This window comes from Lepisosteus platostomus, chromosome 26 (genome assembly GCF_059453375.1).
Source record: "Lepisosteus platostomus isolate fLepPlt1 chromosome 26, fLepPlt1.hap1, whole genome shotgun sequence".
Taxonomy (NCBI): Eukaryota; Metazoa; Chordata; class Actinopteri; order Semionotiformes; family Lepisosteidae; genus Lepisosteus; species Lepisosteus platostomus.
The window spans coordinates 10,974,900-11,002,785 of NC_142636.1; the positions used below are offsets into that span (position 1 = coordinate 10,974,900).

At 53.6% G+C, this 27,886-nt stretch overlaps 1 protein-coding gene across 5 annotated transcripts; it reads right to left on the bottom strand.

Annotated features, from left to right (window-relative positions):
• Positions 1-252: 252 nt before the first annotated feature.
• Positions 253-27,881, bottom strand: celf3a (cugbp, Elav-like family member 3a). 5 transcript variants are annotated; one of them, XM_088620638.1, is made up of 14 exons: positions 25,478-25,607; positions 23,466-23,530; positions 21,766-21,848; positions 12,939-12,987; positions 11,603-11,731; positions 11,053-11,132; positions 10,333-10,476; positions 7,788-7,923; positions 7,458-7,607; positions 7,299-7,364; positions 6,465-6,569; positions 6,159-6,302; positions 5,760-5,902; positions 253-1,884 (listed from the first exon to the last, which is right to left on the bottom strand). In XM_088620638.1, the coding sequence occupies exons 4-13, from the start codon at positions 12,985-12,987 to the stop codon at positions 5,775-5,777; spliced, it is 1,131 nt and encodes a 376-aa protein (XP_088476764.1). In that variant the 5' UTR covers positions 21,766-21,848; positions 23,466-23,530; positions 25,478-25,607; the 3' UTR covers positions 253-1,884; positions 5,760-5,774. The 5 variants fall into 5 exon arrangements, with proteins under 5 accessions (XP_088476764.1, XP_088476763.1, XP_088476762.1 ...); XM_088620637.1 differs by lacking the exon at positions 23,466-23,530 and having other exon boundaries at positions 11,603-11,728; positions 25,478-27,881; XM_088620636.1 differs by lacking the exon at positions 23,466-23,530 and having other exon boundaries at positions 25,478-27,871.
• Positions 27,882-27,886: the final 5 nt, after the last annotated feature.

Genomic DNA, 27,886 nt, shown 5'->3' on the forward strand with positions numbered 1-27,886 from the left:
AGTAGAGGGTCTCGGCGGAGAGAGAGAGAGACAGAGCCGATCCAGGAAATCACTGAGTAAAAGGACACACACATACCACACGCACACAGGAAGACACGATTAAACCAGAGCACCTGCAGGAAAGCAATGTGATCAACATGCGACATGCGCTCAGCGGCAGAGGACAGCGCGGCAGCACTCTGCCGCCCCCTCGTGGTCCCCCGCGAGTATGACACGCTGACGGCTCGCACAGCAACACACGGGGACAGCTCGTCTTCTGCAATTCTTTATTAGAGAGACTTCTTTAAATTAAAAAGGGAGAAAATTACAATAAATAACAAATAAATTAATTGATTACAAAGTCTGGAATGTACAGACCGGCAAATAGCTCATCTAAAAATCTCTAAAATCATGAAATATCAGAGGCTCGTAAAATAAATACATTTAAAAAAAAAAGAAAAACCCTTCTGTGATTTAACCCCTCCCGAAACGATGTGTAGATCTTTATTTTTTTAATTCGTCCCCCTCCCCGTTTTCCTCATAGCTAATTTTTTTGATTTTTTTAAATATTATTGTTTTTTTTCCCCAGGTTTTTCAAATGCTTTTCAAACGAAATTATGTACATTTCCGAGAGAGAGAGAGTGGTCTTCCCCGGCGGCTGCGCGTGTCCGTCTCGAACCGGGGACGTGAGTTCTGATTGACAGGTCAGAGGTCAGGCCGAGGTTCCTATTTCTTTCATCATTCGGCTTTTTAAAACTGTTTCCTTCTGGGGGGGTTTTCTCCCCCCCCCCCCCCCCAGATCCTTTCCCCATTCCCTGCCTCATTCCCGGTGGAGGCCAGGGGATCGGGATTCCAGGGAATCGGCAGGCCATCAGCTTGAGCAGCTGGTCAGCGGTCAGTGTGGCACGCATGCGTGGGTGTGGGGGACAGGGAACCCCCATAATCTCCGGGGTGAACTCGGGTCACATGGTCCCATTGGGAAGAGCCCAGTGTCCCCTCCTGGGTCTCGGGGTTCTGGTTCCAGCTGAGCTCCTTCGCTTCAGACCTTAACGGGCCTCAGAGCTGACTGGACTGGACGTCTCTTGTAGGGGTTTGGGTTCGGACCCTGTTCAGGACTGTTAGCAGAGGGAAAGGGCTGGAGTGGCACAGCCACACCAGGCACTGCGGCCCGGGGGTCTGAGAGGACACACCCCCGCGGACCAGGGCACTCTCAGGTCAACACCACGCAGTGGCGCCCCCCTGTGGTTGACCAGGGTGTCCTCAGCTCACCACAGGCTGTGTGTGTGTGTGCTGTCAGTGAGCGCTGCGCCAGTCCTCTGCTCTGCTGTGGGGCGGCAGTGTGGAGCTGTTATCTCGACGGTGTGGGTGTCAGAGGAGGAGAACAGCGCCCCCTGTGTCTGCCCAGGGCTCCTGCAGGCTGTGTGTGTGCTGTCAGTGAGAGTTGTCAGTCCTCAGCTCTGCTGTGGGGCTGCAGTGTGGAAGAGGAGCTGTTATCTCAACAGTGCAGGTGTCAGAGGAGGAGAACAGCGCCCCCCTGTGTCTGCCCAGGGCTCCTGCAGGCTGTGTGTGCTGGTTTCAGGGGGGGAAGACTGTCGTCTTCATCTCTCCTGCGCTGGGGCAGCGTCAGTGCGAGGGGCGCCGTGCTGAGCGCAGGAGACAGAGAATTTCCAGATCCAAATTTTGGGGTCAGTGAAGAAAAAGTAATCAATTTCTTTCTTTTTAAAACAATGGTGGATGATCAGTTCCCGTAGGTGTTTGGGAGCTGGGCTGTAAGAGAGCTGCGCTCTGGGTGGATGTCAGTGTTGGCTGGAGGTGTCAGCTGTAACAGTGGGGGTGGAGGGGGGGGGGGGGGAGGACAGAAGGAGTGTCCTCCATTTCTTTCTGTGTCTCCCCAGAAAAAAACACCTGCAAGAGAGGGAGAGACGGCGTGTCACTGTCCGCGCCGCCGACATGCCGACATGCCGGTCACAGCAGGCACAGACCCGGGAACGAGACTTCAGAGCCGCAGGGAGCGTCCCGCCGGGACCCCCGGCGCCCAGCGGTCCGGTCCGCCGCGGGGTCCGCAGCCGTGTGGCCGAGGGGCGCTCGCCGTGGGACCTGCAGCGGACCGGACCGCTGGGCGCCGAGAGCCCGGCCCCGCACTCCTGCAGACGCGTGTTCATACAATCCGAATTTTTTTAATGAAACCAATTTGTTTTGTTTTTTTTTTGTTGTTTTTTTTGCTTTTAGAAGCTCTGGATCCACAAGCAAGCACAAACGGCATGCAGTTTCTCGCAGGACTTGCAAAGAGTTCTGGGTAGCTCACGCGGCCGGGCCGGAGCACAGTCTGTTGTGTCTTAAGGTCGATTCGTCCTAAAACCGATTCCCTTCCTCCTGCCTCTGCCCCTTTCCCTGTCTCTTCTGGGGGTTTTTTCCCCTGTTTTTTTCTCTCCTCCTCGACCCTGGCAGTCAGGAAAGCCACCCGCGGGCGAACCGGCTCCGCTGGCCCCTGAAAGGCTGTCCTTGTGCCTGCAGCCAGAGCTACCCAGAATCCCCCGAGACAAGAGCAGCAGTCTGTTGAGCACCAGGCATCATCTGTCACCATGACAACCAGACATCATCATCACCGCACAGCACAGGCCAGAGAGAGGCTGGTGTTGGTCACGGGGGGGGCACTGGGGTACAGGGGGGAGACAGAGGGAGAGGGCGGAGAAGGGGAGATGGGGTACACAGTGAGGGCAGGAGAGGAACTCGGGTGTTTCAGGTTTCAGGTAGTGTTTTACAACATCAAGGGTTCTACTGAAAACATACGTTAACAAATAGCCAGTAAGTGTTTCAGAGCTAATCATTCTTTAATGGACCACTGAGGTCCACAAACCCCACCCCCTTCGTTAAGATGTGACCTTCAGTGGGCCCTGGGAAACCTGTCTGGTGGAGCTGTGGGATTAGGGGGAGTGGGGTTAGGGATTAGGGGGAGTGGGGTATAGGGATTAGAGGGAGTGGGGTTAGGGATTAGGGGGAGTGGGGTATAGGGATTATGGAGAGTGAGGTTAGGGATTAGGGGGAGTGGGGTATAGTGAGATTAGGGGCACTGGGATCCAGACTAGGGGATATGACTGTGGGTGGAGATCTGGGAATCCCGTGGCAGAGACAGCGAGGAGCAGCAGGGCTCCAGGTCCTGACAGCAGGCTGAGGGCCACAGCGCTGCAGGGAGGTCCTGCTCTGCCCAGGGGGCAGCAGGGAGGCGTCCAGGCCTGTCTGTCACTTCCTCACAACACACAGGACACAACAAGCAGGCAGTCTCACCCCGACTGGCCACCCAGCACAGCCCGGTCCTGTCCTGTTTAGCCTAGTCCAACACTTTCCAGTCCAGTCCAGTCCAGTCCAGTCCAGCTCAGTACAACCCATTCCAGCACCTTCCAGTCCAGTCCTGTTACGCACAGCCTAGTCCAGTCCAAGACAGCCTGGTCCAGTCCAGCATAGTCCAGTCCAGCACAGCCTAGTTGAGTACAATTTATCCAGCGCAGCACAGTCCAGTCCAGTCTAGCTCAGCTCAGTCCACTGCAGTCCAAAGAAGTCCAGTCCAGCTCAGTCTCGTGCAGACCAGTCCACTTCAGATCAGTCCAGTGCAGTCCAGTCCAATCCAGCCATAGCCAATCCAGAACGGTCCAGTACATGCCCAAGAACAGTTCAATATAGTCCAGTCCAGGACAGTCCATTCCAGTCCAGTCAGACTGTGAGAAAGCCATGTGAATCGGAAAGACAGTCAGACAGAGACACACAAACAGGCAGACAGAGACACACAGACACACACACAGTCAGGCAGACAGACAGACAGACACAGACACACAAACACACAGACAGACAGACAGACAGACAGACAGACAGACAGACAGACAGACACAGTAACGCAGACACACAAACTCACACAGACACACACAGTCACACACAGTCACACAGACACACAGACACACAGACACACAGACACACACAGACACACAGACACACAGTCACACAGACACACAGGCAGTCAGGCAGTCAGGCAGACGAGTCTAGACAGCCCTGGGTCACCCGATAGAGGGGACAGGTCTCCTGCCCTGGGCGGCTGCTGGCCTGTGGGGGTGGGGGGCTGCTCCCATGATGCCCAGCAGCGTGAGGTCACACATCACAGGGGCGCAACATTCGGGACAAGGTGCCAGCAGTCTCACACACAGCATCCTCATCGTCACACCGAGCGCTGCCCCACGAAGCCGGCGCCCCCAGACCGCCGTCCGTGCCCCAGGACAGAGACGCCCAGGGGCTGGAGCTGAGCGAGCCTGCTCCGTCCTGGGCTCGGTTCTGTCTCCAGGACGCATTCTCCCGGGATCTGGGGCTGCCCGGTTTCACAGGGCTGGGCTCCACAGTGAGAACAGCAACAACGACAATCGGAAGAAGAGGAGTTGCCACAAGTCAGAATTACCAAATTAAACGAAAAAACAAAGTGACCGCTAACAAAAGGAGGTGCCGTACGACGGAGAAGGAAACAGAAGAGCTTGTGCTGATAAACCAACCAAGAGACGGATCAAGGCACATTGAAATCCACAGTGACAGCTGGCCCGTTTTCACGCTCACAGCCATAGAAAGTGATGGACGAGCAGAGGAAGATGCACCAACACATCCAGCGCTCCACGGCAACGCGTCATGCAGCCCGCATGACTGGTCGCTCGGGGCAACGGCCAATCGCCACGCCGACCCAGGCAGCGCCACGGCAACCACACAAGCCAACTTACACCTGAGGGGGGGAAGGGGGGCGGGTCTACGGCTCCCGTGACAGCTAATGGCTGGCTAGGGTAACGTCATAGCGACGCTGTCGTCTCGATTTATGATTGGACCCTGTCTGGGCTGGGCGTGGTTTAACAGTGAGAAAAAAAGGGAAAAAGGGGTTTTTGTAGTTTTTCGTCTCGTACTTCTATCATACGGCTTCAATACACATGATGACATGGGGTGATTTGTTTGAAAGATCAGTCATGCCTATGGGACACGTAAAATTCTATTGACTAAGGAGGCACGTCAATCTTTCACAAAGGCCCCACCTCCCACTTTGCCACACCCCCATCTTCTATTGGTGACCAATTGCCTTGCCTGTTAGCATTGAGTGACATGCCCCTTGTCTTTTGGCCCCTCCTCCTTTTGAGAGTCACACTTATCCCCAGATCACCCCATGTCACTATAGACATGTCACTGTAGTCAGAAATGCACACATTCTCCCTCACTCCACCTCCACCCTCCTCTTTCCATCCATAGTCTGTTCATTTCCCTTCGGGATCAATAAAGTCTTATCTAATCTAATCTAATCTAATACTGTCCCCTCCCTCTACACTGGTCTTTCTGTGCATCTCTCTCTCAGTACTGACCTCTGTCCACCCCTCTTTCACTACTGACCTCCTCTCCCCTCTTTGCATCTCAGTACTGACCTCTGTCCTCAGTACTGACCTCTGTCCATCTCTCTCTCTCCAGCTCGCTCTCAGTACTGACCTCTGTCCATCTCTGTCCTCAGTACTGACCTCTGTCCATCTCTCTCTCTCAGTACTGACCTCTGTCCATCTCTGTCCTCAGTACTGACCTCTGTCCATCTCGCTCTCAGTACTGACCTCTGTCCATCTCTGTCCTCAGTACTGACCTCTGTCCACTTCTCTCTCCGTACTGACCTCTGTCCACTTCTCTCTCAGTACTGACCTCTGTCCACTCTGTCTCTCCGTACTGACCTCTGTCCACTTCTCTCTCAGTACTGACCTCTGTCCACTCTGTCTCTCAGTACTGACCTCTGTCCACCTCTCTCAGTATGGACGGTTGGCATCTTTCGGTCTCTTCAGCTGGACCTTCAGTCTCTTCATTCCGATCTGGAATCCGTTCATGGCCTGGATCGCCGTCTGGGCACTGGCAGGATTGTCAAAGCTGACAAAGCCTGGAGAGAGGGAGAGGGAGGGAGGGAGGGAGAGGAAGAGGGGGAGAGGGGGAGACAGAGAGAGGGGGAGAGAGAGAGGACAGAGAGGGAGAGAGAGACAGGGATGGAGGGATGGAGACAAAGCAAGTGATCAAAAAAGCCTCTAAAACAACATTCTTGAGACTCTCTCCTCTTCCTCCTCTCCCGTTCTCCTACTCATCCTCCTCTCCCTCTCTCCCCCTTCCTCCTCTGCCTCTCTCCCACTCTCCCTCCTCACCGAAGCACTTGCTCTGGTTGGTCGCTCTGTCCACGAACACCTTGGCTGAGATAACGTTCCCAAAGGGCAGGAACATCTGGAGCATCTCGGAGTCGGTGAACTCCTGGGGCAGGTGGTAGATAAAGATATTGCAGCCCTCCGGCCCTGAGAGAGGGGGGCAGGAGACACAGGGGGTTACTCCAGACGCTGACCGCCCGGGGGGAGACAAGAGCAGCTCCTCACCGAGACACGCTTCCTGGTTTCCTGAGCTGGACTGGTGATTGGCTGCTGCCCTCAGTGCTGAGAACGAATAAGAAGTGAGCTCACCTTCTCTTTGTTGCTGCTGCTGGGGCTGCTGGTGTTGCTGGGCAACGATTGCGTGTTGCTGTGGAAACGGCTGGCCGACCAAGCCGTATGCTGCTGGGTAGGCCGCTAGCAAAATGAAGGAACCATTAAGAAGCGGAAGAGAGCTTTTCACAGCAGCGCAAAGGGCAGGTAGACAGGGCACACAGAGAGACAGACTGTCACCTAGACAGTCAGACAGGTGGGCAGACAGGCAGGTGAGCAGACAGGTGGACACTCAGACAGAAAGACAGGTGAGCAGACAGGCAGGTGAGCAGACAGGTGGACAGACAGGCAGGTGAGCAAACAGGTAGACACACTGGCAGACAGACAGGCAGGTGAGCAGACAGTGGACAGACAGGCAGGTGAGCAAACAGGTAGACACACTGGCAGACAGACAGGCAGGTGAGCAGACAGGTGGACAGACAGGCAGGTGAGCAAACAGGTAGACACACAGGTGGACACACAGGCAGACAGACAGGTGGGTAGACAGGTGGAAACAGGCAGACAGACAGGTGAACAGACAGGTAGACACACAGGTGAGCAGACAGGTGGACACACAGGCAGACAGACAGGTGGGCAGACAGGTGGACACACAGGCAGACAGGCAGGTGGGCAGACAGATGGACACACAGGCAGACAGACAGGTGAGCAGACAGGTGGACACTCAGACAGACAGACAGGTGGGCAGAAAGGTGGACACAGGCAGACAGACAGGTGGACACACAGGCAGACAGACAGGTGAGCAGACAGGTGGACACTCAGACAGACAGACAGGTGGGCAGACAGGCAGACAGGCGGGCAGGGCCCTCTCCTCACCTGTGTAATGCTGCATGCCAGCGTAGGCCTGTTGCAGAGGGTCCACAGCAGCTGCCGGGCTCTGAGCTGCACAGACAGGAGGGGCAGCAGGGCGTTATCATTCTGGCGCACTGGGGGACTGGCCTGCGAGCGTGTGGGGGGCTGTGGGCGGGCACTGACCTTGATAAGCATGAACCCCATTGGTGTAGATGGCCTCGGACGCTGCCTGGCCATTGGCCTGCGCCGGCACTGGGCTGTAGCCGTTCACCCCGATTGGTGCAGGCAGGGCCGGCACGGGCGTGGCAGCGATGGTGGGGGGCGTGCTCGTCCCTGCACGGGGGCCAATCAGAGAGCAGGAGAGAGAGTGAGTGGCAGCTGGGAGCAGCACCTCGCAGACCAATGGGAATCGCTCTCTTGGAGAGAGAGGGGAGGGAGGGAGAGTCGGAGAGAGATTCAGAGAGAGAAGCAGGAGAGAGGGGGGCAGGGAGAGGGGCCGGGGGCAGTACACACCTGAGGTGGGGGTGATGGGCGTGGCGATCAGCCCGTTGGCGTTGAGCGCTGCCATCTGCTGCATCTGCACCGCGGCCACCGTGGCCATGGGGCTGAGGTACGCCGTCTGGGCCACCAGCGCCTGCTGCTGGACCAGCTGGGAATCACACACACACAACGGATCAGCACAGTGCAGCCCGATCCAGGGGGCACAGGGCGGGCCAGCTGCCCTCGGCTTCACTGTGACACTGTGAGTCAGGGTGTCAGAGAGGGAGTGAGCAGTCAGTCAGGGTGTCAGAGAGGGAGTGAGCGGTCAGTCAGGGTGTCAGAGAGGGAGTGAGCGGTCAGTCAGGGTGTCAGAGAGGGAGTGAGCGGTCAGTCAGGGTGTCAGAGAGGGAGTGAGCGGTCAGTCAGGGTGTCAGAGAGGGAGTGAGCGGTCAGTCAGGGTGTCAGAGAGGGAGTGAGTGGTCAGTCAGGGTGTCAGAGAGGGAGTGAGTGGTCAGTCAGGGTGTCAGAGAGGGAGTGAGCGGTCAGTCAGGGTGTCAGTGAGGGAGTGAGCGGTCAGTCAGGGTGTCAGAGAGGGAGTGAGTGGTCAGTCAGGGTGTCAGAGAGGGAGTGAGCGGTCAGTCAGGGTGTCAGTGAGGGAGTGAGCGGTCAGTCAGGGTGTCAGAGAGGGAGTGAGTGGTCAGTGAGGGAGTGAGCGGTCAGTCAGGGTGTCAGAGAGGGAGTGAGTGGTCAGTGAGGGAGTGAGCGGTCAGTCAGGGTGTCAGAGAGGGAGTGAGTGGTCAGTGATGGAGTGAGTGGTCAGTCAGGGTGTCAGTGTGGGTGTGAGTGGTCAGTCAGGGTGTCAGAGAGGGAGTGAGCGGTCAGTCAGGGTGTCAGAGAGGGAGTGAGCGGTCAGTCAGGGTGTCAGAGAGGGAGTGAGTGGTCAGTCAGGGTGTCAGAGAGGGAGTGAGCGGTCAGTCAGGGTGTCAGAGAGGGAGTGAGCGGTCAGTCAGGGTGTCAGAGAGGGAGTGAGTGGTCAGTCAGGGTGTCAGAGAGGGAGTGAGCGGTCAGTCAGGGTGTCAGAGAGGGAGTGAGCGGTCAGTCAGGGTGTCAGAGAGGGAGTGAGTGGTCAGTGAGCGAGTGAGTGGTCAGTCAGGGTGTCAGTAAGGGAGTGAGCGGTCAGTCAGGGTGTCAGTGTGGGTGTGAGTGGTCAGTCAGGGTGTCAGTAAGGGAGTGAGTGGTCAGTCAGGGTGTCAGTGTGGATGTGAGTGGTCAGTCAGGGTGTGAATCAGGGTGTCAGGGTGTCAGTGAGCGAGTGAGTGGTCAGTGTGGGTGTGAATCAGGGTGTCAGGGTGTCAGTGAGCGAGTGAGTGGTCAGTGTGGGTGTGAATCAGGGTGTCAGGGTGTCAGTGAGGGAGTGAGTGGTCAGTGTGGGTGTGAATCAGGGTGTCAGGGTGTCAGTGAGCGAGTGAGTGGTCAGTGTGGGTGTGAATCAGGGTGTCAGGGTGTCAGTGAGCGAGTGAGTGGTCAGTGTGGGTGTGAGTGGTCAGTCAGGGTGTCAGTGAGCGAGTGAGTGGTCAGTGTGGGTGTGAATCAGGGTGTCAGGGTGTCAGTGAGCGAGTGAGTGGTCAGTGTGGGTGTGAATCAGGGTGTCAGGGTGTCAGTGAGCGAGTGAGTGGTCAGTGTGGGTGTGAATCAGGGTGTCAGGGTGTCAGTGAGCGAGTGAGTGGTCAGTGTGGGTGTGAATCAGGGTGTCAGGGTGTCAGTGAGCGAGTGAGTGGTCAGTGTGGGTGTGAGTGGTCAGTCAGGGTGTCAGTGAGCGAGTGAGTGGTCAGTGTGGGTGTGAATCAGGGTGTCAGGGTGTCAGTGAGCGAGTGAGTGGTCAGTGTGGGTGTGAATCAGGGTGTCAGGGTGTCAGTGAGCGAGTGAGTGGTCAGTGTGGGTGTGAATCAGGGTGTCAGGGTGTCAGTGAGCGAGTGAGTGGTCAGTGTGGGTGTGAATCAGGGTGTCAGGGTGTCAGTGAGCGAGTGAGTGGTCAGTGTGGGTGTGAATCAGGGTGTCAGGGTGTCAGTGAGCGAGTGAGTGGTCAGTGTGGGTGTGAATCAGGGTGTCAGTGAGCGAGTGAGTGGTCAGTGTGGGTGTGAATCAGGGTGTCAGGGTGTCAGTGAGGGAGTGAGTGGTCAGTGTGGGTGTGAATCAGGGTGTCAGGGTGTCAGTGAGCGAGTGAGTGGTCAGTGTGGGTGTGAATCAGGGTGTCAGGGTGTCAGTGAGCGAGTGAGTGGTCAGTGTGGGTGTGAATCAGGGTGTCAGGGTGTCAGTGAGCGAGTGAGTGGTCAGTGTGGGTGTGAATCAGGGTGTCAGGGTGTCAGTGAGCGAGTGAGTGGTCAGTGTGGGTGTGAATCAGGGTGTCAGGGTGTCAGTGAGCGAGTGAGTGGTCAGTGTGGGTGTGAATCAGGGTGTCAGGGTGTCAGTGAGCGAGTGAGTGGTCAGTGTGGGTGTGAATCAGGGTGTCAGGGTGTCAGTGAGCGAGTGAGTGGTCAGTGTGGGTGTGAATCAGGGTGTCAGGGTGTGAGCCTCTCACCGCCTGTGTGTAGGCACTGTAGGCCCCGAAGTGCAGAGTCATGGGGCTGAACACGCCCAGCTGACTGGCCACCTGCTGCATCCTCCTCAGACCTCGCTCCTTCTCCGTGTCCGCAAACTTCACCACCAGGCTGGAGGAGGCGCCCTGGACACACCGACACACAGAGAGGACCGGCTCACTGACCACAGCCTGGACACAGACAGACCTGGCTGTCCACAGAGGACAGGCTCACTGACCACAGCCTGGACACAGACAGACCTGGCTGTCCACAGAGGACCGGCTCACTGACCACAGCCTGGACACAGACAGACCTGGCTGTCCACAGAGGACAGGCTCGCTGACCACAGCCTGGACACAGACAGACCTGGCTGTCCACAGAGGACCGCTCACTGACCACAGCCTGGACACAGACAGACCTGGCTGTCCACAGAGGACAGGCTCACTGACCACAGCCTGGACACAGACAGACCTGGCTGTCCACAGAGGACAGGCTCGCTGACCACAGCCTGGACACAGACAGACCTGGCTGTCCACAGAGGACCGGCTCGCTGACCACAGCCTGGACACAGACAGACCTGGCTGTCCACAGAGGACAGGCTCGCTGACCACAGCCTGGCCATAGAAACTGGACAGTGGTCCGGAGAGGAGGGAGGGAGACAGGGGAGAAAGGAGAGACACAGACAGGGAGAAAGGGACACAGCAGTGCTCAGCGCTCCTCACCGGCAGTGTCCGGCTCCCGTGCAGTGAGCTGATGGCGGCCTGGGCCTCTGCATGGGTCTGGAACTTCACGAACGCACACCCTGGAGAGAGAGTGAGCAGGGGTGAGCAGGGGAGTAAGTGGGGGTGAGAAGGGGTGAGTGGAGGTGAGCAGGAGGGGTGAACTGGGGTGAGCAGGGGGAGAAATGGGGTGAGCTGGGGTGAGCAGGGGTGAGCAGGGGGTGAGCCGGGGGGATGGGTCAGGTGAGCGGGGGTGAGCAGTAGGGGTGAGCGGGGGTGAGCGGGGGGAGAAATGGGGTGAGCTGGGGTGAGCAGGGGTGAGCAGTAGGGGTGAGCGGGGGTGAGCGGGGGGAGAAATGGGGTGAGCTGGGGTGAGCGGGGGGGTGAGCAGTAGGGGTGAGCGGGGGTGAGCGGGGGGGTGAGAGGAGGTGAGCGGGGGTGAGCAGGGGTGAGCAGGAGGGGTGAGCAGCGCGGGTGGCCGCAGGGAGCTAACGGGCAACAATTCCTGCCGAGCAGGCAGTCGGGGTGCTGGGGGGAACCCCAAGTCTCACACCTTTGCTGGTGCCGTCGGGGCCCCTCAGGACTGTGCACTCATCTATGGTCCCGAAGGGCTCAAACATCTTCCTCACATCTTCATCCGTCTGCTGCTTCCCCAGCATCCCCACAAAGAGCTTCCGGTCTTCTGTGAGAGACAGGGAGCAGGGGTAGAGGAGAGAGGAGAGGGGAGAGGGGAGAGGGGAGAGGAGAGGGGAGAGAGGAGAGAGGAGAGAGGAGAGAGGAGAGGGGAGAGGGGAGAGGGGAGAGGGGAGAGGGGAGAGGAGAGAGGAGAGAGGGGAGAGGAGAGAGGAGAGAGGAGAGGGGAGAGGGGAGAGGGGAGAGGAGAGAGGAGAGAGGAGAGGGGAGAGGGGAGAGGAGAGAGGAGAGGGGAGAGGGGAGAGGGGAGAGGGGAGAGGAGAGAGGAGAGAGGGGAGAGGAGAGAGGAGAGAGGAGAGAGGAGAGGGGAGAGGGGAGAGGGGAGAGGGGAGAGGAGAGAGGAGAGAGGAGAGGGGAGAGGGGAGAGGGGAGAGGAGAGAGGAGAAGAGAGGGGAGAAGAGAGAGGAGAGGGGAGAGGGGAGAGGAGAGGAAGATGAGGTAACAAGGGGACAAGGGGGGGGAGAGAGATAAGATGGAAGTTGGATTAACTTGTCTTTTCATTAGTGTTTCAACTTCAAGAGCCAGGATACCGAATACAGTATCGCAAAGAGAGAGAGGAAGCCTGAGGAACAGTGAGCCTGTCTCCCAGTAATGCTCCATCTGTTTACAGTATATGTACATATTAATGACATGTCTTTGTTGTAAATGTCTGTAGATTTTTTTTGTTTCATGTTAATTTTATTTGCTTTGGCAAAACTGATTTTGCTCATCGGTCATGCTAATAAAGCACCTTGAAATTGAATTGACAGTTCTCATTGCAATGCAGTGAGACACCACCAGGGGGACACAAAGATCAGCCTTCAGAAGAATAAAGAGCCAAGTCAGAGCTGGCTGGACATTCACACTCCTTCATCATCATCAGAGCTGTAGAGTCACTGTAAAGACCCTCAGTCCAGCTCCTCCAGTTCATGTGTATCTTCACATGAACACTCCTAGGTTACCAAGCCCAGGTGTGTCAGTGTCAGTGTGTGGCAGTGCCCAGGTGTGTCAGTGTCTGTGAGTGTGGCAGTGCCCAGGTGTGTCAGTGTCTGTGAGTGTGGTAGTGCCCAGGTGTGTCAGTGTCAGTGTGTGGTAGTGCCCAGGTGTGTCAGTGTCAGTGAGTGTGGCAGTGCCCAGGTGTGTCAGTGTCAGTGAGTGTGGCAGTGCCCAGGTGTGTCAGTGTCAGTGAGTGTGGCAGTGCCCAGGTGTGTTTTTACCTCCTCTGCTCTCACTGTCTGCAGGCTTCACCTGGATGGGCCGATTCATCTACAAGAGAAGACAGACAGTGTCAGTAAAGACACACGCCATCTGCAGTTCAGGATCACACACAGTGGGGGTGGGGGCAGGGGCAGAATTGGGGGCTCGAACCTCCAGCACGAACACGATCAGGGCAGGGAGTCCCCTGCAAATCACTGTGAGCTGCTGACTCCAGGCAGGGCACCTGTCCAGCCTACCCCTTCAAAACACCATCAGGAGCTGATCTCTGGACTGTAGGGTTCAAATATGACCTGGTGCCTATTTGATCAGGCAAAGCTTCATCCTGCATGACTTCTGTACACACACACTCACACACACAGTCCCTCCATCAACCATCTGATTCTTCTCAGGATGCCTGATCGGATTAAGAGCCCATCTTGCTCAGTGGGATTACTGACCATCCTGGATTACACTGGAGAGGGGGAGGGAAAAAGAAATTCTGCTTAAAAGCAGTGACCAGAACTCCTTCCAGCACAAGGCCCTGCTGAGCCCAGAGCCCCTCAGCCAGCTGGTCCTGAAGCTCACTGACACCAGCCAGCCTCAGCAACACCAGTCATAGTCAAGCAGTCACAGCACAAGCCTGGGACACACACACACACACACACACACACACACACACACACACACACACAAACTGGAATGCTACAGGACCCTAAACAGACAGTACACACAAGCTGAGTATCTGACCAGGGTAAGAGACAGCAAAGAGAAACAGACCCTGACCAGTACAGACTCACTGACCACAGCCTGGACAGAGAAACTGGACACAGACAGACCTGGCTGTCCAGAGAGGATATAATCACTGACCACAGTCTGTCCACAGACACTGGACACTGACAGATCTGGCTGTCCAGAGAGGATATAATCACTGTCCACAGACACTGGACACAGACAGACCAGAGAGGACAGGCTGTGCTCCTACTGCCAGCAGGGTGAAACAGAGACAGAGATGCACTTTCTGCTGCACAGTAAGAAATGTTCTGGGATTAGACAAACATTCTTCCCTAAAATAAAAAAACTAATCCCAGAATTTCCCACACCTTGAGGAATCAGAACATTTCCCAATCCTACTGGGGAGGAAACAACAGAGCTACAGCCCAGTATGTGATCTCCTGTCACAACCTCTCAAACAGTAATACGTTTTTGTTGAAAATGTTCTGCTAAGTGTTATTGCCCTGGTAACACTATTATAAATCGGTCATGCAAACAAAGCTCTTTGAATGTGAATACTCTGGAACAGGCTGCTGTAGCCAGGCTTCTTTCAAGAAACAGCAGCTTCAGAATCAGGGCAGAAGGCAGTTCTTTATACAAAGAGTGGTGGGAGTCTGGAACAGGCAGCCCAGCCATGTTGTTAAAGCTGATAGCCTGGCTTTTTTCAAGAAATAGCTGGGTGATCCTCAGATCAATTAGGCTGGAGGGGCCAAATGGCTCCGGTTGTCTAAAATCTTTCTGTTCTTTTGAGGTAAGAGAGAGAGGTAGAGCCGAGAATGAGAGAGAAGTGCACACAGAGAGTGGGGCAGTTGTGCACGCAGAGAGTGAGGCAGGAGTGCACACAGAGAGTGAGGCAGGAGTGCACACAGAGAGTGAGACAGTCATGCAGATAGACTGAGGGAGCAGAGAGAGTACAGAGGAGACGGAAGGGTTGGTCTTTGCACTGTGTTTACAGCAGATTAGCGCAGTCCTTAATTAATCACTGGCACTAATTACAGGTTCTGTTAATCAATAGGGAAATTGATTTGCTGCAATTTGTCAGGGAGGCATAGACTGATTCATAGTTGGGCAATTACACTCACTGTGATACTTAGTACAGCCCACTCACACACTGTGACACATTCACAACCACTGCAACACACACAGTTACGTCTGCCAGTTCACATGCTGCCCTTCACACACCAACACACTCACGCACATCGCAACACGCTGCGACACTCAATCACACACAACACAACACACAGACACACTCAGAAAAACTCTGACACACAAGATGCACACCCACACTCGCAGTAGTGACACACTGGGATGGACGTGCTCACTGCAGCGAAGACCAGTCACGATCGTGACAACGCCGGAGAGGCCGGACAGCTTGTCTGCGGCCCCGGTGACTCTGTTGCGTGCTGTGTGGCAGAGCCCTGCGGAGCCAGTCTCCTGGGGCAACAGGAAGGACCAGAATAGCTGGGCCCTGGGGGTGCAGAGCCACTTCCTCTCCCGGGACCCTCCTCTCTAACAGGCAGGCTCCCAGGACCCTTATTACAGTCAGTCCCCAGGCACAGTCACCGGCTGTATTAATTACACCCGCTGGCACTGACTGTACTTACTACACCCACAGTCACCAGCTGTATTAATACACCCACAGTCACTGACTGTATTAATAACACCCGCTGGCACTGACTGTACTTACTACACCCACAGTCACCAGCTGTATTAATACACCCGCTGGCACTGACTGTACTTACTACACCCACAGTCACCAGCTGTATTAATACACCCACAGTCACTGACTGTATTAATAACACCCGCTGGCACTGACTGTACTTACTACACCCACAGTCACCAGCTGTATTAATACACCCACAGTCACTGACTGTATTAATAACACCCGCTGGCACTGACTGAACTTACTACACCCACAGTCACCGGCTGTATTAATACACCCACAGTCACTGACTGTACTTACTACACCCACAGTCACCAGCTGTATTAATACACCCACAGTCACTGACTGTACTTACTACACCCACAGTCACCAGCTGTATTAATACACCCGCTGGCACTGACTGTACTTACTACACCCACAGTCACCAGCTGTATTAATACACCCACAGTCACTGACTGTACTTACTACACCCACATTCACCAGCTGTATTAATACACCCGCTGGCACTGACTGTACTTACTACACCCACAGTCACCAGCTGTATTAATACACCCACAGTCACTGACTGTATTAATAACACCCGCTGGCACTGACTGAACTTACTACACCCACAGTCACCAGCTGTATTAATACACCCACAGTCACTGACTGTATTAATAACACCCGCTGGCACTGACTGTACTTACTACACCCACAGTCACCAGCTGTATTAATACACCCGCTGGCACTGACTGAACTTACTACACCCACAGTCACCGGCTGTATTAATACACCCACAGTCACTGACTGTATTAATAACACCCGCTGGCACTGACTGTACTTACTACACCCACAGTCACCGGCTGTATTAATTACACCCGCTGGCACTGACTGTACTTACTACACCCACAGTCACCAGCTGTATTAATACACCCGCTGGCACTGACTGTACTTACTACACCCACAGTCACCAGCTGTATTAATACACCCACAGTCACTGACTGTATTAATAACACCCGCTGGCACTGACTGTACTTACGACACACACAGTCACCGGCTGTATTAATTACACCCGCTGGCACTGACTACTTATTACACCCACAGTCACCGGCTGTACTTATTACACCTGCTGTCACCTACTGTATTACTAGTACCACAGTCACCAGCTGTATTGAATACACCCACAGTCACCGACTGTATTTATTACACCTACTGGCACTGACTGTACTACATCCACCATCACCGGCTGTACTTATTACACCCCCTGCCACCGACTGTATTTAATACACCCACAATCACCAGCTGTATTTATTACACCCCCTGTCACTGTCTGTATTTATTACACCCGCAGTCACTGGCTGAATTTATTACACCCGTGGTCATCAACTGTATTACTAGTACCACAGTCACTGTCTGTATTTATTACAGACACAGTCAAAAGTCATCCACTGTCACCTTCTGCATTTATTACACCCACAGTTACTGACTGTATCATAACTACAACAATCGCTAGCTGTATTTATTTCTCCCACTGTCACCAACTGTATTTATTACACCCACAGTCACAAGCTGTATTTATTACACATGCGGTGACTGACTGAATTTCAGCCATAGTGAAAAACCCTATTTATTACACCTGGAGTCAACAACTGTATGTATGACAGCCACAGTCACCAACTGTATTTTGTGCACCCGCAGTAACTGACTGTTCTTCAGATACAGCAACTGACCTGTTACTGTATCTTTATTTTAAAACTTTAAAAATATATTTATACTTCTAAAAATAAAAATGCAATTATTTTTAAATTAAAGACAATTCACATATCTTATCCAAGACTGCATTTAGAAAATTAAAGATTTTGATCATATTTCTTCTAAAAAGATATTCCTGTTCTAGAAACAGTCCAGAGAAATGCAACCAGGTAGATTCATGGTCTCTAAGGATTGTCCTTACACTGGAAAGGTACAAGAACTTAATCTCTTTTGTCTTGAGTGGAAATGGGATAAAGACTCGATTCAGCTACTAAAACCTTCAAAGCCTCTCACAAAATCTGTGTGAGTGTGTCTCTGTGAGTGTGTGTGTTTGTCTTTGTGAGAATGTGTGTGTCTCTGTGAGAGTGTGTGTGTGAGTGTGTGTGAGAGAGTGTGTGTCTGTGTGAGTGTGTGCGAGAGTGTGTGTCTGTGTGAGAGAGTGTGTGTCTCTGTGTGAGTGTGTGTGTGTGTCTGTGTGAGAGAGAGTGTGTGTCTGTGAGAGAGAGTGTGTGTCTGTGTGAGAGTGTGTGTCTGTGTGTGAGAGTGTGTGTCTCTGTGTGAGTGTGTGTGAGAGAGTGTGTGTCTGTGTGAGAGAGTGTGTCTCTGTGTGAGTGTGTGTGTGAGAGTGTGTCTGTGTGAGAGAGTGTGTGTGAGAGTGTGTGTGTGTCTGTGTGAGAGAGTGTGTGTGAGAGTGTGTGTGTGTCTGTGTGAGAGTGTGTGTGTGTGTGAGAGTGTGTGTCTGTGTGAGAGAGTGTGTGTCTGTGTGAGAGTGTGTGTCTGTGTGAGAGAGTGTGTGTGTCTGTGTGAGAGAGTGTGTGTGTCTGTGTGAGAGTGTGTGTCTGTGTGAGAGAGTGTGTCTCTGTGTGAGTGTGTGTGTGAGAGTGTGTGTCTGTGTGAGAGAGTGTGTGTGAGAGTGTGTGTGTGTCTGTGTGAGAGAGTGTGTGTGAGAGTGTGTGTGTGTCTGTGTGAGAGTGTGTGTGTGTGTGAGAGTGTGTGTCTGTGTGAGAGTGTGTGTCTGTGTGAGAGTGTGTGTCTGTGTGAGAGAGTGAGAAATCACCAGGTGCTGGGTAGTTATGGCACAGGCAGGTTGCTCTGCATGGCAACCACCCACTCTGCCTCACTTGCATTTGGTTGCCTGGCAACAGTGCTGACATCACTGACTGCCTCTAGGTAAACAATGAGGGATGCTGGTTGCTGGGAGCAACAGATCAGCTCTTATCAACACAGGCCGGGGGGGGATCTCTGCGGAGCAGGAGAACATCTGAAATTGCCCTGCCCCCCGCCCCTCTCCATCACTCTCTCTGTTCCTTCTCCACTGCTCGAGCTCTCAGTGTCTTCCTCTCTTAATCTCCTCTTTTTTTCTCACTTTCCTCTCCTCTCATTCTCTACTGATCTCTCCATCGCTGTTGATCCAGAGCTGCACAATGAGACCCCCAGCTCAGTAACCAGACATCTTGCTCACTAACCAGACTCCCAGCTCACTAACCAGACCCCCACCTCACTAACCAGACTCCCAGCTCACTAACCAGACTCCCAGCTCACCAACCAGACTCCCAGCTCACCAACCAGACTCTCAGATCACTAACCAGACCTCTTGTTCACTAACTAGACTCCCAGCTCGCTAACCAGACCCCCACCTCACTAACCAGACTCCCAGCTCACTAACTAGACTCTCAGATCACTAACAAGACCTCTTGTTCACTAACCAGACTCCCAGCTTGCTAACCAGACTCCCAGCTCACTAACCAGACTCCCAGCTCACTAACTAGACTCTCAGATCACTAACCAGACCTCTTGTTCACTAACTAAACTCACAGCTCGCTAACCAGACTCCTAGCTCACTAACCAGACTCCCAGCTCACTAACCAGACTCCCAGATCACTAACCAGGCTCCCAGCTCACTAACCAGACTCCCAGCTCACTAACCAGACTCCCAGATCACTAACCAGACTCCCAGCTCACTAACCAGACTCCCAGCTCACTAACCAGACCTCTTGTTCACTAACTAGACTCCCAGCTCACTAACCAGACCCCCAGCTCACTAATCAGACTCCCAGCTCACTAACCAGACTCCCAGCTCACCAACCAGACTCCCAGCTCACTAACCAGACCTCTTGTTAACTCCCGGACAAACCAGATGTTTTTGATGTTGTAATGACAGTTTTTTGCCTTTTATAATAGATTTATATTATGTTATCTCCTTTCCTCCCACACAAGAGATTTACCTCTAATTACTTGCGTGCTAATAAAGGTTTAATTAATGGCAGCCATCTGTACACACTACAAATCCTCCCTCCTCTACAGCCCACACACTCACTCACACACACGCCAACAGACACACTGACAGCCCTGCCGTACTGAGAGACACATTCAAACTCAAAGAGCTTTATTGGTGTGACTGATGGATTACAGTGTTGCCAAAGCACAGGCAATAGACACTGACACACCGACTGACTGACACTCTCATAGACTGACACACTGATTGACTGACACACTGACTGACACCGACACTTTGACACACTGATTGACTGACACACTGATGGACTGACACACTGACTGACACTGACACTTTGACACACTGATTGACACTCTGATGCACTGACACACTGATGGACTGACACTGACAGACTCACACACTGACTGACTGACTGACTGACTGACACGCTGACAAACTGACACACCGAGTGACTCAATCACACACTGAAAGTCTCTGGGCCTGGATCTCAGTGTCTGCGCTGCAGTGAGAGAGGAGAGAGGGGATGAAAAATTCACACAGCAACACGCTCCACACAACACTCACACACAGTGTTAATCTCCCCCCGGCTGTAAAGCGAGGATTAACTAATATTAAATCTACGGATTATCCAATCAAATCTCATTGCCCCCCCCCCGCCCCCACACAGCTCTGGGCCGTACCACTGCGCTGCAGGGGGGGGTGACTGCGTGACTCTGGAAGTGACTCTTCAGAAAGGCAGCTGCGACTCAGAGGGCACACAGTTAATCTGGGAGCATGACCTCTCTCTGTCTCTAATCCCCTCTCTTCTCTTTCCTCCCCCCCGTCTGCCTCACATTCTGGCCTTTCTCTGCCCCCCCAACCCGACACACAATGTACCTGAGAGCCTCTCCTTTCTCCCTCTCTCCTCCTGCCCTCCATCCTTCCATCCCTCTATTCTTTCAAGTCCCTCTTCGCCTCTATATGCTACCCAACCCCCCACCTCATCCTCCCACCTCTCCTAGGCTTCAGAGTATATTGGTCACTGCCTTGCTGTGGTTACCTAGCAACCTAGCATCTCTTGCTCTGCTGTTTCCTAGCAACAAACTTGCCAAAGCCAGGCCGCTCTCCCTCCCCTCCCCCACTCCAGTCTGCACCAGAGCGTGTCTGTGTGCTGCGCGCCTGCGTGTGTGTGTGTGTGTGTGCGCAATGCTAAGCCTGGACCCATCTGTGGGGCAGGACAGTGCATCTGTCTCCCTATAGCGCTGTGCCCTGCATCCTGTGGCCTTAAGAGCATGGTGGACACTCATTTATTCTGTCTTTCTCTAGCGTGCTTTCACTGGCACAGATGTTATTTAGGGCTACCGGCTCACTGCTCTTGGGGACCTGGGTTCGATCCTCCATGATTATGGTAATCATGTAGGAACATTCCGTGTGGAGTCTGCATGTTCTCCTTGTGTCTGAATGGGTTTTGCCCTGGTGCTTCAGTTTCAGTCCACCTGAGTCGGGAGCTCTTAAACACACCAAGAGCACAGCGCCCCCTGGCTGGGACACTGAGCTATAGCCCATCACTGATTAGCCCTCCAGCGGGCATCTGGTACAGCAGGGCTGGCTGGAGATTCGAACCATGACCCACTGTCACACCTACAGGACCCACAGAGTCAGTACTGGGACTCGAACCTGCGACCTGCTCTAATTTCCTACAGGACCTAGAGTTAGTCCTGCACACAGTGCATCGCAGTGCAATTGCTGTATGTGATCAGCTGCTGGTTTCAGGGGGAGGGGGGCAGATTCAGGACAATGGAATGGAGGGGGAGGGGCAGGGGGCAGCTGGGGGGGTCTGCTAGAGCGACAGATGTCTCTATCTGAATTGACAGACGGTTCCCACGCACCCCCACTTTCTCCCTCCTCCAAGACCCTGCAGATGTGCTTTACTCCTCTTTAGGCTGCCCTGCTCATCGCACCCCCTCCCATAACTCCATTCAAGTCTTCATTTAACTGGGAGAGAACCAGCCCTGGTCTTTGTCTATGTTAATCACCTTACACCCCCCTCAATCCTCAGACATATACAAAGGGAGCTGCTTCACACAGAAGGATACTCTTGAATCAGATTCTAACAGCTGCTACTCTTACAGTCCCTGTGGAGTCCGGGACACTGACACAGCCCAGTCACAGGGCTCTAGACTCTTACAGTCCCTGTGGAGTCCGGGACACTGACACAGCCCAGTCACAGGGCTCTAGACTCTTACAGTCCACTGACACAGCCCAGTCACAGGGCTCTAGACTCTTACAGTACCTGTGGAGTCCGGGACACTCACACACCCCCGACAGCACTGTAGAGAGAGAGTTTAACTTCGCAGTTAAATCCAGAGTGGATCAGAGCTCTGCACACAGGGAGTTTGACTTCACAGTAAAACCCGGAATGGATCAGACCGCTGCACATGTGAAGGTAGAGGAGGGCAGCACTCACCCCAGGCAGTGTCTTCTGCTCATGCAGAGCACTCTGGGCCTTCAGCGCAGATTCCCGCGCACAGTATGTGAGGAACGCACAGCCTGCAGGGCAAGGAGACAGCAGGTAAGCGCTGGCACACTCAAACTCAAATTCAAACAGCTTTATTGATACTCTGACTGACACACTATCAGACACACTGAGACACTGACTGACACACTGAGACACTGTCTGACACACTGACTGACATACTGTCAGACACACTGTCAGACACACTGAGACACTGACTGACACACTGAGACACTGACTGATACTCTGGCTGACACACTGTCAGACACACTGAGACACTGACTGATACTCTGACTGACACACTGAGACACTGACTGATACTCTGGCTGACACACTGCCAGACACACTGAGACACTGACTGATACTCTGGCTGACACACTGTCAGACACACTGAGACACTGACTGATACTCTTACTGACACACTGTCTGACACACTGTCAGACACACTGTCAGACACACTGAGACACTGACTGACACACTGACTGACACACTGACTGACACACTGACTGACACACTGAGACACTGTCTGATACACTGACTGATACTCTGACTGACACACTGAGACACTGTCTGACACACTGACTGACACACTGTCAGACACACTGAGACACTGACTGATACTCTGACTGACACACTGACTGACACACTGTCAGACACACTGAGACACTGACTGATACTCTGACTGACACACTGAGACACTGTCTGACACACTGACTGACACACTGTCAGACACTGAGACATTGACTGACACACTGTCAGACACACTGAGACACTGACTGATACTCTGACTGACACACTGAGACACTGTCTGACACACTGACTGACAATCTGACTGACAATCTGACAGATACTCTGAGACACTGACACAGTCACACTAAACCCATCACTGGGTTTAGTGACTGATACTCTGACTCACACAATGACCGTGATGTGTCAATGATGTACTGATGTACACTGACTGACAGTATCTGACTGACACTCTGACACACTCTGTAGCACGCTGGTTTGGAGCACTGACGCACTGGCTGATACAGACGGGTGTTCTGGGATGCTCTGGGATGTTTTACCAGAATGAATGGCTGGTGTGCAGGAAGATGGACACACGGAAGACAGCACACGTCCAGTCAGTTTGGACGGACAGCTGTTTTCTAGTTGACGCCTAGTGCAGGTTTGTGGAGCAGTGTGACTGCTGTGTTCCCCGAGAGAAACTCTCGTGGAAAATGCAGATTGCAGAAGTTGACTGTAGTTTGTATTATGTAACTGACATCACTGAATAATGAAGGTTTATAGTTACATTTTAAAATGAATAGAGTAACTTGAAACCCAGTAAAGTAAAGAGTATAGTACACTATAGTACCGTGTAACACAGCACAGCATAGTACAGTACAGCACTGTGTAGTACTGTGCGTGGTAACTGTGTAGGTTAGTATTGTACATGACAGTACAGAATAGTACCTCAGATCACAGTGCAGTACAGTAATGTGCACTATAGTACAGCGTAGCACAGTACACTACAGCACAGCACAGTTCAGTACAGCACAGTACAGTGTACGGTACAGCATAATACAGTATAGCACAGCACAGTACAGTATAGTACAGCACAGTACAGCACAGCACAGTACAGTTATGGCTCTCTCTGATTTGTGCTGTACCTGCTCTGCTGGTAGATGTAGATGCTCAGTTTCCAATTGCATGACTCTACCATCTTTTCCAAGCACTAAAACAACACCACAAAATTACAATAATCATCAACCAATTTAATTAAGATAGGCAATTCATTTCTGAGCTGGCTACTGAGATAAGTACCTGCCCAGAAACTACAGCTTAACTCGCTGAACAGGGACAACACAAAACAGGCTCACACTACTGAGCAGCACAATGAGAGACAAAAACAGAGCACAGAGACACACTAGAGACTCAGGGCTTCTCTGACAGGGAGACAGGGTAGAGAGAGACGGACTAGAGAGAAAGGAGCTACGGCGAGAGACAGGTTAGAGAGACGGGGAGAGAAAGGGGCTAAAGAGAGAGACAGGTTAGAGAGAGAGACAGGGAGAGAAAGGGGCTACAAAGAGATACAGGTTAGAGAGAGAGATGGGCTGGAGAGAGAGACGGGCTGGAGAGATGGACTAGAGAGACAGAGAAAGAGACAGAGACAGACCAGGAGAACCAGGAGAAGAAAGAGGAGTCAGGATAAGGATGGGAAGAGACAGGAGTCAGGGTAAGGATGGGAAGAGACAGGAGTCGGGGATAAGGATGGGAAGAGACAGGAGTCTCTGATCCTGTTGATCTCTGGGATGCAGGCAGCTGTGTCACAGGAGGGTAGAGTGTCTGTATTGTACAGGGAGAGTGAAGCTGCCATTTCCAGCGTTCTCACACAGACTGGGCTGGCACTGCACAGGCTACACACTCACACTCTCACACACACTCACACACACACTCACAGACACACACACTCACACTCACAGGCTACACACTCACACTCTCACACACACTCACACACACACACACTCACACACCCACAGGCTACACACTCACACACTCACACACACACACTCACACACCCACAGGCTACACACTCACACTCTCACACACACACACTCACACACCCACAGGCTACACACTCACAGACACACACACTCACAGACACACACACTCACAGACACACACACTCACACTCACACTCACACACTCACAGACACACACACTCACACACTCACACACACACACTCACACACCCACAGGCTACACACTCACACACTCACACACACACACTCACAGACTCACACACTCACAGACTCACACTCACACTCACACACTCACAGACACACACACTCACACACACACACTCACACACTCACACACCCACAGGCTACACACTCACACACTCACACACACACACTCACAGACACACACACTCACACACTCACACTCACACACTCACACACACACACCCACAGGCTACACACTCACACACACACACTCACACACACTCACACTCTCACACTCTCACAGACACACACACTTACACTCTCTCACACTCACACTCTCACACACTCACAGACACACACACTCACACTCTCACACTCACACTCTCACACACTCACAGACACACACACTTACACTCTCTCACACACTCACAGACACACACACACACACACACTCTCTCACACACACACACTCTCTCACACACTCACAGACACACACACTCACAGGCACACACACTCACCCATACTCATTCACACACTCACTCACAGACACACACAGGACACCTGTGACACTGGACTGGCATTGCTCAGACTGCAGGCACACACACACACTCACACACACTCACACACTCACAGACACAGACACACTCTGACACACATACAGTGACACACCCAGATGAGATTTCGCAGGAGCAACCTGTGATCTGGTCACGCGTGTAGCAGCTCCACATCTGGAATTGCGACCAGCCGGGATATTTCGCTATTGTGTCGTTTGTTGGCGTTCAAACTAAAATGGCACCGGCTCATCAGGCTTGTGCCGCTTGCCCGAGAATAGTGAGACGGAGACTTTGCTCGTATGCTAGAGTGACCGGGCTGTGCGTTGCGCTATCTCCCGGTCACCGTCCCCGCCGGGCCGGGCCGAGCCGGGCCGGGCTGGGCCGAGCCGTGTCGCTCCTTACCTTTGTGCATGCCGGTGTACTTGTCCTTGATCACCGTCAGCTCGTAGATCTTGCCGAACTGCTCGAAGATGGGCTTCAGGTCCTTTTCCTCCAGGTTGCGGGGAATCTGGCCGATGAAGAGCTTGATGGCATCGGCTTCCTTCATCGGGACCGGCCGGCGGAGAGCGGGGCGGCGCTGGGAGAGAGAGAGAGACAGGGCGGGCGGTCCGGGGGGGATCCGGGCGGCGCCGGGCTGCGGCTCGCCGGGCCGGGCAGCGATCACCTCGGGCGCAGAACCGGCTTCCTCCGCTGAACCGAAAGCCCTCCTTTCCGACAGCGATCTGCCGGGACGGTCCGAAAGAGAAGATATCTAGAGCGGTTTTTGCCTCTTTTTTTTTTTTAAAAGAATTTTTCGAAATGAGATTTTCTAATTATCGTCGTCCGTCCGCAGCCCCGATGCTCGGTTGAGCGCAGAGATCAGGTGCGTCTGAGCGGCTGCCTTTGTGAGACTCGCACGGGCGGGTGTTTATATCCCACGGCCCCGGGGCGCCTTCCCGCGGACAGACACGGACGCAGCTGAGGATCCGAACCCGTCCCCCAGTCCCGAGACAGAGCCCAATAACTGCCGGAGGGGCCGAACCGATTGTGTGTCGTGCCTGTGGCGGCGGTCCTGTCCGGGTCCCGGTCCAGTCGAGTCGCGACGGTCGCCTAAGTGCGTCGTCTCCCTGCTCGGTCCCGGTCCGCTCGGCAGTCGGTCGGCCCGGTCAGATCCGGATGTGAGGGCGGTCGCGTGAGATGTCGTGCGCGCAGGGCCGTTATCTTCATGTATTTCTTTCCCGGTGCTTGGGATTGGCCGTGACGAGACGTGCGCCGGTGTGTCTCTCTCCTCTCTCCTCTCTCCTCTCTCCTCTCTCTCTCCTGCTGTGCCTCCCTCCCTCTCGCTCTCTCTCTGCGGAGCTGCGACAAGCCGAGTCGCCAGCGGCAGGGACAGTCGCCAAACTCCCCGAGCGCTTTCTCCGCGAACAGAAGTCACAGGCGCGTCAGAACCGACCTCGGTACCAAAAAAAAAAACGGCAGCCGGAACGAAATCGATTCTTCCCCGAGGCAAGTAAACCTCTCGCCGCACCGACACACTGAACGCTGAAGGTCTTTCAATGCCTTCACGTTAACTTCACGTTCGCCTAACATGTTAGAAACAGACAGCACATGTTGGGATTTTGAAACTTGGTGACTTGATGATCCTTGCAATGATTTCTGCATTTGTTTGAGGCCGTTGGAATAGAAGAAGTGGGAGGGGGATACATCAATACTAACGCCATCATCATCATCATCAGCTGACTTCCATCGCTCGTTTACGTTGGGAACGTCGCCAGGTATTGTCAGACGGCCCCTAAGCGGGGAGCAGGCGAGTCGCCGCAGAGCCGGGTCCTATTGTTCGCGCGGCTCTGGCCTTGGTGCTGAAAGCACGACATCACGACCTGCGCACGAGCCGGCCCCCCACACACTGAAACACACACAGACACACACCACACACTGAAACACACACCAGACATGGAAAAACACGCACCACACACTGAAACACACACTAAGCACAGATACTCTGAAACACACAAACCACACACTGAAGCTCATAAACACTGAGCAGACACACAATAAAACACACACACACACAAATACCTGAAGAACGCTCTCACTGACATACAACATCCACCACACACTGAAGCACAGACACTGAAGCAGACATTCACTGACAATCTTTCAGTGTCTCCTGCCCTGTTGTGTGTTTATTACTGAGAGGTGTATAGTTGTCTCCTCTCTCTGTGTCTCCTGTCCTGTTGTGTTTATCACTGAGGGACTCCCTGTTGTCTCCTCTCTCTCACTGTGTCTCCTGTCCTGTTGTGTGTGTCTCTTCCTGAGGGACTCCCTCTTGTCTCCTCTCTCTCTCTCACTGTGTCTCCTGTCCTGTTGTGTGTGTCTCTTCTCTCTCTCACTGTGTCTCCTGTCCTGTTGTGTGTCTGTTACTGAGGGACTCCCTATTGTCTCCTCTCTTTCTCACTGTGTCTCCTGTCCTGTTGTGTGTGTCTCTTCCTGAGGGACTCCCTGTTGTCTCCTCTCTCTCTCACTGTGTCTCCTGTCCTGTTGTATCTGTCTGTTCCTGAGGGACTCCCTGTTGTCTCCTCTCTCTCTCACTGTGTCTCCTGTCCTGTTGTATCTGTCTGTTCCTGAGGGACTCCCTGTTGCCTCCTCTCTTTCTCTCACGGTGTCTCTGACCAGCTGCTTGAGGGACAGACGGGAGTAGAGAGTAGCAGGAGGTGTCCCGAGCTGAAGCAGTGCATGGCCTGACGTCTCCCTCTCCCTCTGTGAGCGCTCGCTCCTCTCCCCCCTCGCCCCCCCGACAGGCTCTGATCTGCTCTGAAAGGTCACCATCTG